This window comes from Astyanax mexicanus, chromosome 7, assembly GCF_023375975.1.
Source record: "Astyanax mexicanus isolate ESR-SI-001 chromosome 7, AstMex3_surface, whole genome shotgun sequence".
Lineage (NCBI taxonomy): Eukaryota > Metazoa > Chordata > Actinopteri > Characiformes > Acestrorhamphidae > Astyanax > Astyanax mexicanus.
The window spans coordinates 47,987,192-47,999,701 of record NC_064414.1 but is presented as its reverse complement, the minus strand read 5'-3'; the positions used below and the strand labels follow the sequence as shown (position 1 = coordinate 47,999,701).

The 12,510-nt window shown below is 37.8% G+C and overlaps 1 protein-coding gene across 1 annotated transcript in view; it reads left to right on the top strand.

Moving 5' to 3' along the window:
* The window catches only part of tbc1d9 (TBC1 domain family, member 9 (with GRAM domain)), a 67,714-nt gene that overhangs the window by 21,021 nt on the left and 34,183 nt on the right, over positions 1–12,510 (top strand). The window contains exons 3-6 of the mRNA XM_049481144.1: positions 2,024–2,142; positions 4,442–4,670; positions 6,652–6,913; positions 9,202–9,409. Coding sequence (XP_049337101.1) covers positions 2,024–2,142; positions 4,442–4,670; positions 6,652–6,913; positions 9,202–9,409 — 818 coding nt within the window. The remainder of the gene's footprint in view (positions 1–2,023; positions 2,143–4,441; positions 4,671–6,651; positions 6,914–9,201; positions 9,410–12,510) is intronic.

Here is a 12,510-nt window from a genome sequence, read left to right as displayed (position 1 = left end):
TAGCATGTCACTAAGGTTAGCTAGCTCATTGTTAAGGTTAGTTAGCTCATTGCTAGCTTTAGTTCTCTTCCTGGTTACATTAGTGTGTACCTTAGCATGTCACTAAGGTTAGCTAGCTCATTGTTAAGGTTAGTTATCTCATTGCTAGCTTTGGTTCTCTTCCTGGTAACATTAGTGTGTAACTTAGCATGTCACTAAGGATAGCTAGCTCATCGCTAGGCATAGCTAGCTTGTTGCTAGCTTTGGTTCTCTTCCCGGTAACATTAGTGTGTAATTTATCATGTCACTAAGGTTAACTAGCTCATAGCTAAGGTTAGCTAGCTCATTGCTAGCTTTGGTTCTCTTGCTGGTAACATTAGTGTGTAACTTAGCATGTCGCTAAAGTTGGCTAGCTTTTTACTAGCTTCAGTACAAACTCAGATCCAGTTTCTAATGAACTTTACCTCAGACAGATCGGAAAAATTCCCTGGAATTATATGAGTATTTTCAAGAAATCATATCTATATGCATACTTGAAAACGTATATAACTGAAACACAGTCTAGTTTGTTATATAGCTGTGATTATATTATATATAGTTAAATGTTAAACTAGGGCACTGTTAATCCCAGATTTGTTTTCTGATTTCTTTAAATATCAATTTAGTTGGCATGCAGAATAAAGCACAATGTCTACATGTGAACATAATAACTGTAACCATTACAGTCTAAATGCAGCACGGATATGTTATACATTCACCAGCTGATGTTTTCTTAAATGACTGATTAATAATTCCTATATATGAAGCAGCTCTTGTGTAATCCAGATGATACAGTGCAGTGCCAGGTGCCGTCAGGCTCCAGTGATCTGACATGGAGTGAGCCGTGTTTGTGCAGGTTATTAGCTGACCGAGGCTGCAGGACTGACTGGAGGTCATGCTAGCAGCTCATTATCTGGACAGAGAGAAAGACTAATAGGCTAACAGCGCAACAGAGGGAAATGTGTCACATTTATGCTGAGGTCTGTACAATTCCTGTTCAGAAAATGAAGATAGATTGAACATTAAAGGTTTGCTGTGTAATAGCATTTTTGTGTAATAGATCTCTCTCTAGGTATGAAAAAAAGCATAGTCTGGAAAAAGTACTGGTGTACTGTCCAAAGTGTATTAGAAAGATCATTAATGAATCAATAATATGACCGGGGTTAAGATTAACTTGTATTATTGAACTTTTCAATGATTATATAATGTCCCTAGCTTGCAAAAAAAGCTTCTCACTAAAATGACAAGAAAAAAAATAACTTTCAGTGTTATACAGTGTTATTTCAAGTAATTCTGGAGCATTTTTATTGGCCTGTTTTCTAGAACATTCACTAGTCCATATATCTTATAAAAAGTGGTCAAATAAAATGGCTGAAAAAATCATGTCCAATTGTCCAGTATAAAAAAGTAGTGTTATTAGAGGACAGTATAAAAACAGCTGCCAGATTTGCATTGTCAAACATTTTTAAAAATGTCAAAAATTAAAGAGATAGCAGATTTTTGTGTGCTGGTAATATGTTGACATGTTGTGAGTCTTTATAGTGGCATTATTGCTAAGGCCAATATTATGATGATGATGATGATGATGATTAACAAATACGATTGTGTTTAGGTCTAAAACTGTAGTACGTTTTTATTATTTAGATGGTCTGTTTAGCAGCATTTCTGTTGCATTTATACTTGCACTAAATATACTTGTAATGCTCAACACCTAAGAAACCACCTTGCAACACTAGTCTAGCATCCAATTAACAACACCAGTGTAACCATTTGTGATACCACAACAACCACTTACCAACACCATAGGACATAGGATACTAAAGCAACCACTCACAGTATCAACAGTCTGTCAACAACCTGGAAGTGTAAATTAGTTAAGCTACAGACCCATTCTGTACTTTTCTAGTTTTACAGATGCTGTCTTTTTAATAAATGTGAGCAGATTTGTATTAAATTATTTAAATATTCTTGGTTAATTCTCTGTGTCTGTGTGTGTTTGTTTCAGGGAGTTCTCGCAGAGAGATCACCGAACACTGGGAGTGGCTGGAGCACAACCTGCTGCAGACTCTGTCCATCTTCGAAAACGAGAACGACATTACCACTTTCGTCAAGGGCAAGATTCAGGTAAGAATTACATGCTGCTTCAGTTGAATTTGTTTTATACATGAACGTTGTGCAATGTCTTTTCCTTATATTTGAATATATAGTATTTCCCCCACATTCTAACAAGTAGCCTGTAATAAAAGCTCACAAGCCAGTACAGGCTTAGTACAGGAACAACACACACATACAGTGGGATTTCTTAATCCTATTACAGAAAGTCACAATTTTCTGAAGCTATTGAACAAGAAATCCCGCAAGCAGTTTGCTGAAGAAAAGCAGTCAAATATCATGGATTACTGGAACTATGTCCTGTGGTCTGACGAGATCAAGATACATTTGTCTAGCTCCCTTGCTTACAGTCAAGCATGGTGGTGGTAGCATCATGGCCTGCCATCAGCTGCCGGATAGCCGGATGGCATGGCAGCTGCCAGAAGCCGGTCATGTACCTTGCCCTAAGCTGCCGGAGCCCCGAGAGAGCACAGTTGGCCTTGCTCTCTCTGGTTGGGTGATGCTGATCGCTGCGCTTTCCTCCAAACACGAAGTGATGCTGCTCGGCAATGCTGAATAATCAGCAGCAGTTGGAAAAGAGGCGGAGTCTGACTTCACATGTGTCGTAGGAGGCATGTGCTAGTCTTCACCGTCCTTGTGTTGTGGCATCACCAGTGATAGTTAAGTAGCAGCTGAATGGGTAGGTCAATGGGCCTAGTTAAACTGAGAGAAAAATGGGGAAAAAAATAAATAAATTAAAATTATATTTGTAATTGTTTAATTTGTAGTTTCTTTCCAGATGAAACAGACAGATTTGTTTATTTACTTGTAAAGATCCTTTTCTTCTCTGGGGAAGATTTTAATAGCCCGGCTCTTCTCTCTCTGAACCCTCATGAGCAATCATGAGACCAAGATTAGTTATTCACAGCTCACTGAATCTGCACTGTAACAGCTTTCAGCACTGTTTAAGATCAGCTTGCTTAAAGAAAGAGAGAAGAATGCTATATTAAAGTCTAAATTCCTGTAGACCGGGTTCCTGCAGGTCCTTAAAATGTCTTAAATTAAAATGCGGGTAAATAAGGTCTTAAATTTACTGTAAATGTAAATTTAAGGTTGGCACCAAGCTAGCTAACATTAGCAGCGATCTAGATAACATAGTACCATTAGCGGCAAGTAATCTGGGCCATATTTTGTTTTCCAAAGAAAATATGGCTACATTTTTGGGTCTTAAATTATAGTGCTTAAAAAGCATTAAATATTACTTTTAAAATGGTTCAAGAACCCTGTGTAGAAGATTAGTTTATGTATTTTTACTCAGAAAATCAACAAAATGCTGGGTGTCTGGTACATATTGAACACTTCAAAGAAAAAGTCACCTTACTGTTCAATTCTTGGTCTAAGTGAAATTGGGCTGTTTGAACATGATCTGGTTGTTTTATATTGTATTTTTAAAATGCGGGTAATTAAGGTTTAAATGGTCTTAAATTTACTGTAAATGTGCTGTAGGTATTACATTTTTTAGACAATGTGTTTAATGCCGATGTGTAAACAAATGCTAACTTTAGCAGTGAGTTAGCTAACGTTACAGGAAAGAGAACTAAGGTTTACAGAAAGCTAGCTAACATTAGCAGGGAGCTAGCTAACATACTAACATTAGCAGCGAGGTAACTAGCTACATTACTGAGAAGAGTCCTAAGATTAGCGGAGAGCTAGCTAGCATAGTAAAATTAGCAGCGAGCTAGCTAACATAATAACATTAGTGACTAGTTAGCTACATAAGCAGAGAGAGGACTAAGGTTAGCGGCAAGCTAGCTGACATTAGCAGCGATCTGGATAACATAGTAATGTTAGCGGCGTGTTAGCTGCGTCAAATTTTGAATTCCAATACAACAAATTATTTTCTACCAAAAAAAAAGGCTACATTTTTGGGTCTTAAATTTATTTTTTGTGGTCTAAAAAGGTCTTTAAAAGCATAAAATTTGACTTTTAAAATAGTGCAAAAACGCTGTGTAGAAGATTAGTTTATGTATTTTTACTCAGAAAATCACCAAGGGTGTCTGGTACATATTCAACACAGTAAAATTGAGCTGTTCATATAGCTCTAGTTGTTTTATATTGTTTATCTCATTTATGTTCCAAATTCCGAGACTAAAGCAGCCGTACCTGTTCCCTGCTGTTACCGACACACTATCATAACACACAGATGATAGGAAACAGATGGTGTTTGTATTTGCAGGCTTGCTCTGTCTATCTATGTCCCTCTGTCTTCCTCTCTCTATTTCAAACACACTCACTCCCTCCCTCTCTCTCTCCATCTCTCCCTCCCTTACAGGGAATTATTGCAGAGTACAACAAAAACCATGACATTAAAGAAGACGACGATACAGAAAAGTTCAAGGAGGCCATCACTAAGTTCAGGAAGCTGTTCGGGATGCCGGAGGAGGAGAAGCTGGTGAACTATTACTCCTGCAGTTACTGGAAGGGGAAGGTGCCCAGGCAGGGCTGGCTCTACCTAAGCATCAACCACCTCTGCTTCTACTCCTACCTGCTGGGCAAGGAGGGTGAGCATGAGAAAATCCATACTGAAACACTGTATAAACGGAGAGTTCAAGACTTTTTTTAATGCTTATTTGCTTAGACATATAAGGAATCTATGATAAAAAGTAGTGAGTAGCATATTATAAGATGTCCAATAATTATTTTGGATGACATGTCTCTCCAAACCATCACTGATTGTAGAAACCTCACACTAGACCTCAAGCAGTTTGGACTGTGTGTCTCTCCACTCTTCCTCCAGACTTTGCTCCCTTGATTTCCAAATGAAATGTAAAATTTACTGATGATCAGTGATGGTTTGGAGAGACATGTCATCTGCTGGTGTTGATCCACTGTGTTTTATTATCAAGTCTAAAGTCAGTGCAGTGTTTTCCCACAAAATCTTACAGCACTTCATGCTTGCCTCTGCTGACAACTTGTATGAAGATGCAGATTTAATTTTCCAGCAGGACTTGGCACACTGCCCACACTGCCAAACGTAACAATTGGTCTTATATAATATTTACATTTTCAGAGACACTGATTTTTGGGTTTTCATTGGTTTTCATTTGGCCAAGCCAAAATCATCAACAATAAAAGAAAACAAAACGCTTAAAATAAATCACTTTGTGTGTAATACATCTATATAATGTATGAGTTTCATGTTTAAAACTAAATTACTAAAATAAAGTACATTTTCAATGATATTTAATTTTTTTGACATGCACTAGTATATAGGTCCACCTTGACCAATGCAACATCTGTGTTCTATTGTGCCACAATAGATGCAATAAGGAACATCTAGGCCTTAATGCCCAACTGTATGCAGGCAAGAGGAGACCAACAGGATACTAGAGCCTAGTAACTATAATAACTGCATTTGCAAAAGATTTACATTGGTCTAATACTGACAAAAGCATTACTGATGATAAGGCTTCCGTTACCTCCTGGCCGCTGCGCTCCTCCAATGATCGTCGCCTCGCTTTACCAAACATTCACACAAAGCAATCCAGACTGTTCTCATACAGAGTTCCCCGATGGTGGAACAGACTACCTTCCACTACCAGATCAGGAGAATCTCTCACTATCTTTAATAAACTCCTGAAGACAGAGCTCTTCAAAGAGCACTTACTCTCCTAACACCTCTAACTAACTACCTTCTACTACCAGATCAGGAGAATCTCTCACTATCTTTAATAAACTCCTGAGGACAGAGCTCTTCAAAGAGCACTTACTCTCCTAACACCTCTAACTAACTACCTTCTACTACCAGATCAGGAGAATCTCTCACTATCTTTAATAAACTCCTGAAGACAGAGCTCTTCAAAGAGCACTTACTCTCTTAACACCTCTAACACACTAACTACTTCTAACCTCTTTTCCTTCTTCCCCTCCTTCACTCCTCTATCCTATTATTTCCCTTTGACCTCCTTTAGGCCCTATCTAAAGATGTTTTTTACTTTAAACTTCTATTACTTAAAGCAATCCAGACTGTTCTCATACAGAGTTCCCCAATGGTGGAACAAACTACCTTCCACTACCAGATCAGGAGAATCTCTCACTATCTTTAATAAACTCCTGAGGACAGAGCTCTTCAAAGAGCACTTACTCTCCTAACACCTCTAACTAACTACCTTCTACTACCAGATCAGGAGAATCTCTCACTATCTTTAATAAACTCCTGAAGACAGAGCTCTTCAAAGAGCACTTACTCTCTTAACACCTCTAACAAACTAACTACTTCTAACCTCTTTTCCTTCTTCCCTTCTGCACTCCTCTATCCCATTAGTTCCCTTTGACCTCCTTTAGGCCCTATCTAAAGATGTTTTTTACATTTAACTTCTTTTACTTTTGTACTTCACTATTGTAAGTCGCTTTGGACAAAAGCGTCTGCCAAATGTAATGTAATGTAATGATAAATGAAATGATGAACAATGTAAAATACTATAGTCACAATGAGTCTTCTTTAATTTTAAGACTGTTCTTTGTTCCTTTTTTCATTTATAGTCAAGCTGGTGGTCCGCTGGGCAGACATCACACAGCTGGAGAAGAATGCCACTCTGCTGCTACCCGATATGGTGCGGGTTAGCACGCGGTGCAGCGAGCACGTCTTCTCCGTCTTCCTCAATGTTAACGAGACCTTCAAGCTCATGGAGCAGCTGGCCAACATCGCCATGAGACAGCTACTGGACAACAAGGGCTTCGAGCAGGACCGCTCGCTGCCCAAACTCAAGAAGAAGTCGCCCAAGAAAGTGTCGGCCCTCAAGAGGTTCGTGCTGCTAGCTTTAGTCACTAATATTGATTAACAGAACTAGAGGAGAGGCTAAGCATAAAGTTATCCAAAAGCAGTGTGTAAGATTGGTGGAGGAGAACATACCAATATGCATGAAAACTGTAATTACAAACCAGGGTTATTCTACCAAATATTGATTTCTGAACTCTTAAAACTTTATGAATATGAACTTGTTTTCTTTGCATTATTTGAGGTCTGGAAGCTCTGCATCTGTTTTGTTATTTCAGCCATTTCTCATTTTCTGCAAATAAATGCACTAAATGACAATATTTATATTTGGAATTTGGGAGAAATGTTGTTCGTAGTTTATAGAATAAAACAACAATGTTCATTTTACTCAAACATAAACCTATAAATAGCAAAATCAGAGAAACTGATTCAGAAATTGAAATGGTCTCTTAATTTTTTTTGTCTTTAATGTCATGATAACGATATACTGTACTGTCCCACCCCCAGTAGAGTGTGTTAACAATAATTTTAGTGTCCCAGGGGAAGGCTGCTGACTGACAAGCACCTCCACACTGCATCTCACAATGAAGCACATGCTTATGAAAATGATTTAAGCCTCAGCAAGGTTCCAAACCCTGAATTACTCTGGTAAAAGAAATGGCGAGATTTACATTATACTGTAATCTTGGGAAAAATGGACTTCTGCCAAGCTTATAAAACTCAGTGTTGAAAATCTCTTTTTTTGCAAAGCCAGCACAAAGCAGCGCTTCTGAACTTGTCTGAAAGCCTCTGCTGAGTGCTGATAAATAGGTTTGCTACTGGGTTATTGGAACTGGAGCTGGAATTGTATTTAGTGGAGCTGTATTGTGTGGATTTGTAGTTCTGATAATAAACTTTCCACAGTGGTGTAATGGTGACTCAGCTGATTGGGAAATGGTTCAAAAGGTCAGGAAATGAATCTTGAAGTTGCTTAACTCTAAAATACATACAGTTCCTGTATTTGCCTTAAGTACATCATGCATTTTAATATGTTGAAATGTATTGATTGAATACCTTTCTCAATACAACAAGAAGTATGTTAACTTTTTAATAAAAATAATTTGATGTGGTCTGATCATTATCTAAGTCACTACACTGCCTGGCCAAAAAAAGTCTCCACCTGGATGTAAGTAAGTAAATGATGTGGGGTTGGTTGATGCTGCAGTTGGTCTGCAGGTTTAGATTCAGCAACAGTATGTGCTGAAAGAATGAGATCAGCTGACTACCTGAATATACTGAATATAGACCAGGTTATTCCATCACTGGATCAATTTTTTCTTCCTTGATGCCACGGCCTTATTCCAAGATGACAATGCCAGGATTCATGGTGCTGGAATTGTGAAAGAGTGATTCAGGGAGCACGAGATCATCATTTTCACACATGGATTGAGAGAGAGTTCACCACAGAGTCCAGATCTTAACCTCATTGAGAATCTTTTGGATGTGCTGGATGGAGAAGAGCTGCTTTGTGCAGTGGTCAGACTCTACCATCATCAATGCTGCTGCAACACTGGATTGAAATAAATCTTGTGACATTGCAGAAGCTTATTAAAACAATACCACAGTGAATGTGTGCTGCAATCAAAGCTAAATGCGGTGCAATTAAATATAAGAGGCAGTGTATTACTTAAGTATTAACACATCAGGATGAGTAATCATCCACAGGGCAGGCTAGAACAAGTTAAAGAATTTCTGCCTTGATTACTGATTGTTGTCTAAAGTCGCTTTAAGCGTGAGATATTGAAAAAAAGTAAGTCACTAAAAATTCACTACAATATCTGAGAAAAATGAAGAAAACTGAGGAGATTTTAACAGTTACACCTGGAAATTAGCTGATCAAGATGATTTGACCACCAGTTTATGTAAAGTCTGATACAGGGCCTGTTACAGTTTGCTGAAGAGCTGCCTATATAGAGAATATAGAGATAATATAGTAATTCATTTAAAAAAATGTACACAAATCGTAGTTTAGGCACATTTCTTAAGGCTTACTTACTTTTTGTAGCCTGCACTGTGGATATTTACTCAATGTGCTAATAAAAGTGTTTGTCCATATTTTTTAACTATTTGACTGATTTATATTAATAATGAAGAACAATGAAGAAATACAGGTCATTTTTCACTTTTAATTATATATAGGATTGCATTACAAAGTCCATTCTAAAACAAACATCTATTTATTTGTGTTTTTTATGTGAAGCATGGTTAAGATCTGAGTTAAAGCTAATTACAGCATCGTTTACACATCTCTTCTGTTTCTCTTTCTGTCTCTGCAGAGATCTGGACGCCAGGGCTAAAAGCGAGCGTTACCGGGCGCTCTTCCGCCTTCCCAAAGACGAGAAGCTGGACGGCCACACGGACTGCACGCTGTGGACTCCCTTTAATAAGATGCACATCCTCGGCCAAATGTTCGTCTCCACCAACTACATCTGCTTCACCAGTAAAGAGGAAACCATCTGCAGCCTCATCATCCCCCTCAGAGAGGTCAGTTTATATAAAGTCTGATGCACTTTAGGCATGTTACTGTGCTCTTAAGAGCTGCCTATACAGAGAAAGAAGATAATATAGGAAACTAAGAGTCAGAAAAAATCATAGTAATCATAGTTTAGGCATATGTTTTTTTAAGAAAATGTCTTTAAAGCCTGTTGAGGTCATATTGCATTGATGCATCTAAATCTATTTTAGTTAAATAGTTAATTTTAGTTATTCAGGCAGTGGCTAGGCTGGTACTATGTGGTAACAAAGTGGTTTCCACATAGTACCAGCCAATCAACTGCCTAAATAAAGGAACCAATTAATCTGTGCAACTATTATATTAAAAACACTTTTTGTCTGATTTAACTAAAATAGATTGAGATGTATAAATACAGTATGATCTCAACAGACTTTAAATACATTTTCTTAAAAAAGTATGCCTAAACTATGATGTGTACATTTTTCTGACATTAATTCCTAATTGTGGTTGTTAGGTGGTTGCTAGTGATGGGTTCCTGTGGTGTTGCAAAGTTGTTGCTGTCTATGGTGGTTGCTAGTGTGTTGCCAAGTGGTTGCTGTGGTACCCCATGTGGTACAGTATGTTTGGTGAAACTATAAGTATTTGTATAATTGACACACATAAAGAATACACAATCGTTTAAATCACTTTCATTTATATGGGGAAGAAAACAAAAAAATTGCACAATTGGAAAATCCAGAGTTGCAACAGTGTTATGTAGGCTGAAAAATCAACTAAAGAAAAAGCAGAAGAAAAAGAAAAAGAAAAAAGTATGTTATTAAAAACTGTAATTGAACTGTTTTATATTGCACATTTTGATCTCTATATGTAGCCAGCTAACGAATGTTCAAAACAATCCAAAAAGTTCTGACTGCGTCCAAAATGTTCATCCAGAATCGGATTCATCTGGTTAAACATGAGAAACAGGTTTTAAAATCATGTGTTTGGATGGTTAAGGATGAAATTTTTGAGGTGTGAGGTTTATCTTTTTGATTCTATCAGGATCCTGCAGCATAAAACTTCAGTCAAGGCCACATATGCATAAGGAATTCTCTTTTTGAAAGAGAATTATGTTTTAATTATGTTTTAAAAGAACTTTTTAAAGGTTTAAAAATTGTATGTAAAGTAAAAGCATTTACTCTTTTATAAATTGGTTCTTTATGGAACCAAAAATTATGTTTTTGTGGCATCCTTTAAAGAGCACATTGTAAAGCTTTTATTTTATGACTGCATTTAAATGCTTTGGCTTCTACAGTATAATAGCAGCTGTGTTGTGTTAATTAAAACAAGCCAGCAAGACTCATTATTTAAAGAATATGGTACCAATCGTTAATTATTTACACTCTGTGAGTAAATAGAGCGGCTGTTTGGTTATTATTATTTGGGTGATTATTTATATGGAGTACAACGTCCAAATGAAAATTGAAAATTGATTTCCGCTGAAACTCGAGGCGTTCCTAATGAAACGCTGAAGGCTGTGATGAATTGCTTTGAGGTGCGGGTAAAGGAAAGCTCAGAGGTAATAAATGGCAAAGGCTGGCAGCTTCTGATATGATACAGGAGCGTACGTCAACATGAGCCGGGCCTGCAGGACCTTATAGCTGTAGTTGGATACCTGCTTTATCAGGTGTGTGTCAGTTTCATTACCTGCAGCGTGACACTGTCTCCTGCTGGTGTCTTCCTCCAGTGAAAGGTGCTGATAATCTTTATACACCAGTCAAGCATAACATTATGACCACCTCTGTGTGTCTACACCCAGTATCCATTTTTCACCTTCACTGATTAAATAGGAGATTGTTTTAGTTCTGCATACCTTATTATTATCCTCCTTTCATCCTGTTTTTTAATACTCAGGAACCTAAAGGATAAACCTCTTAGCATGTCTATATCCAACTATGTATCTATCAATGTATCTATATGTGTCTATTAGGGGTGTAACGGTACGTGTATTCTTTATGAACAGTCACGGCACGGGGTCACAGTTCGGTTCACGTAAACGCATGCAGAATACACGGTACACAGGCTGGAGCACACATGCAGAGAGCGTACGCAGAAACGCAGATGACACAAACTGTCCACACACCGTTACTGTGCTGTCTTAGGAAATAAATGGTGGCCTGTCACTTTCCAGTGTAAACGCAGGGTTAGGCTCTCTCTCTCTCTTTCTCTCTCTCTCTCTCTCTCTCTCTTTCGCTTGCGCCGTCTGTCTGTCTCTCTCTTTCGCTCGCGCCGTCTTTGTCTCTCTCTCTTTTGCTTGCGTCATGTGTCTGTCTCTCTGTCTCTCTTTTGCTCGCACGTCTGTCTGTCTGTCTCTCGCTCTCTTTCGCTCAGCCCATCTGTCTGTCTCAGCTGTCTTTCTATTTCGCTCATACCATCTGTCTGTCTGTCTCAGCTGTCTGTCTCTCTCTTTCGCTCGTGGTGACTGTCTGTCTGCCTGTCTGTCTCTCTCTCTCTCTCTCTTCTCTGAGATATTACAATACAGTACAAAGTAATCTAGTCTGCCAGACCTTAAACACACTACACTATTATAACTGTGCCCTCACAATAATACTGGGAAATTACAGTGTTTGACACCACTAACATTCCACCCCAAAAAACAAAACATCACCATAATGAAGTAATAATGAAGTTAATAATGGTGAGGCTATACAGAATAACCAGCCTCTTTATTTTTTCCACCAACTATACTGAAAACATACTGAAAAGTACCGAACTGTGGGGTCAATACTGAGGTGTGAATATCGTAGTTTGTCTATATATCTATATATCTCTCAGTATGTCTATATAGCTATCTATATCAGTATCTATCTATCTATCTGTCTGTCTGTCTGTCTGTCTGTCTATCTATCTGTCTATCTGTCTATCTGTCTGTATCTATCAGTATCTATCAGTATGTATGTACAGTATATCTGTCTATCTGTCTATCTGTCTATCTGTCTATCTATCTATCTATCTATCTATCTATCTATCTATCTATCTATCTATCTATCTATCTGTCTATCTATCTATCTGTCTATCTGTCTATCTGTCTATCTGTCTATCTATCTATCTATCTATCTATCTATCTATCTATCTATCTATCTATCTATCT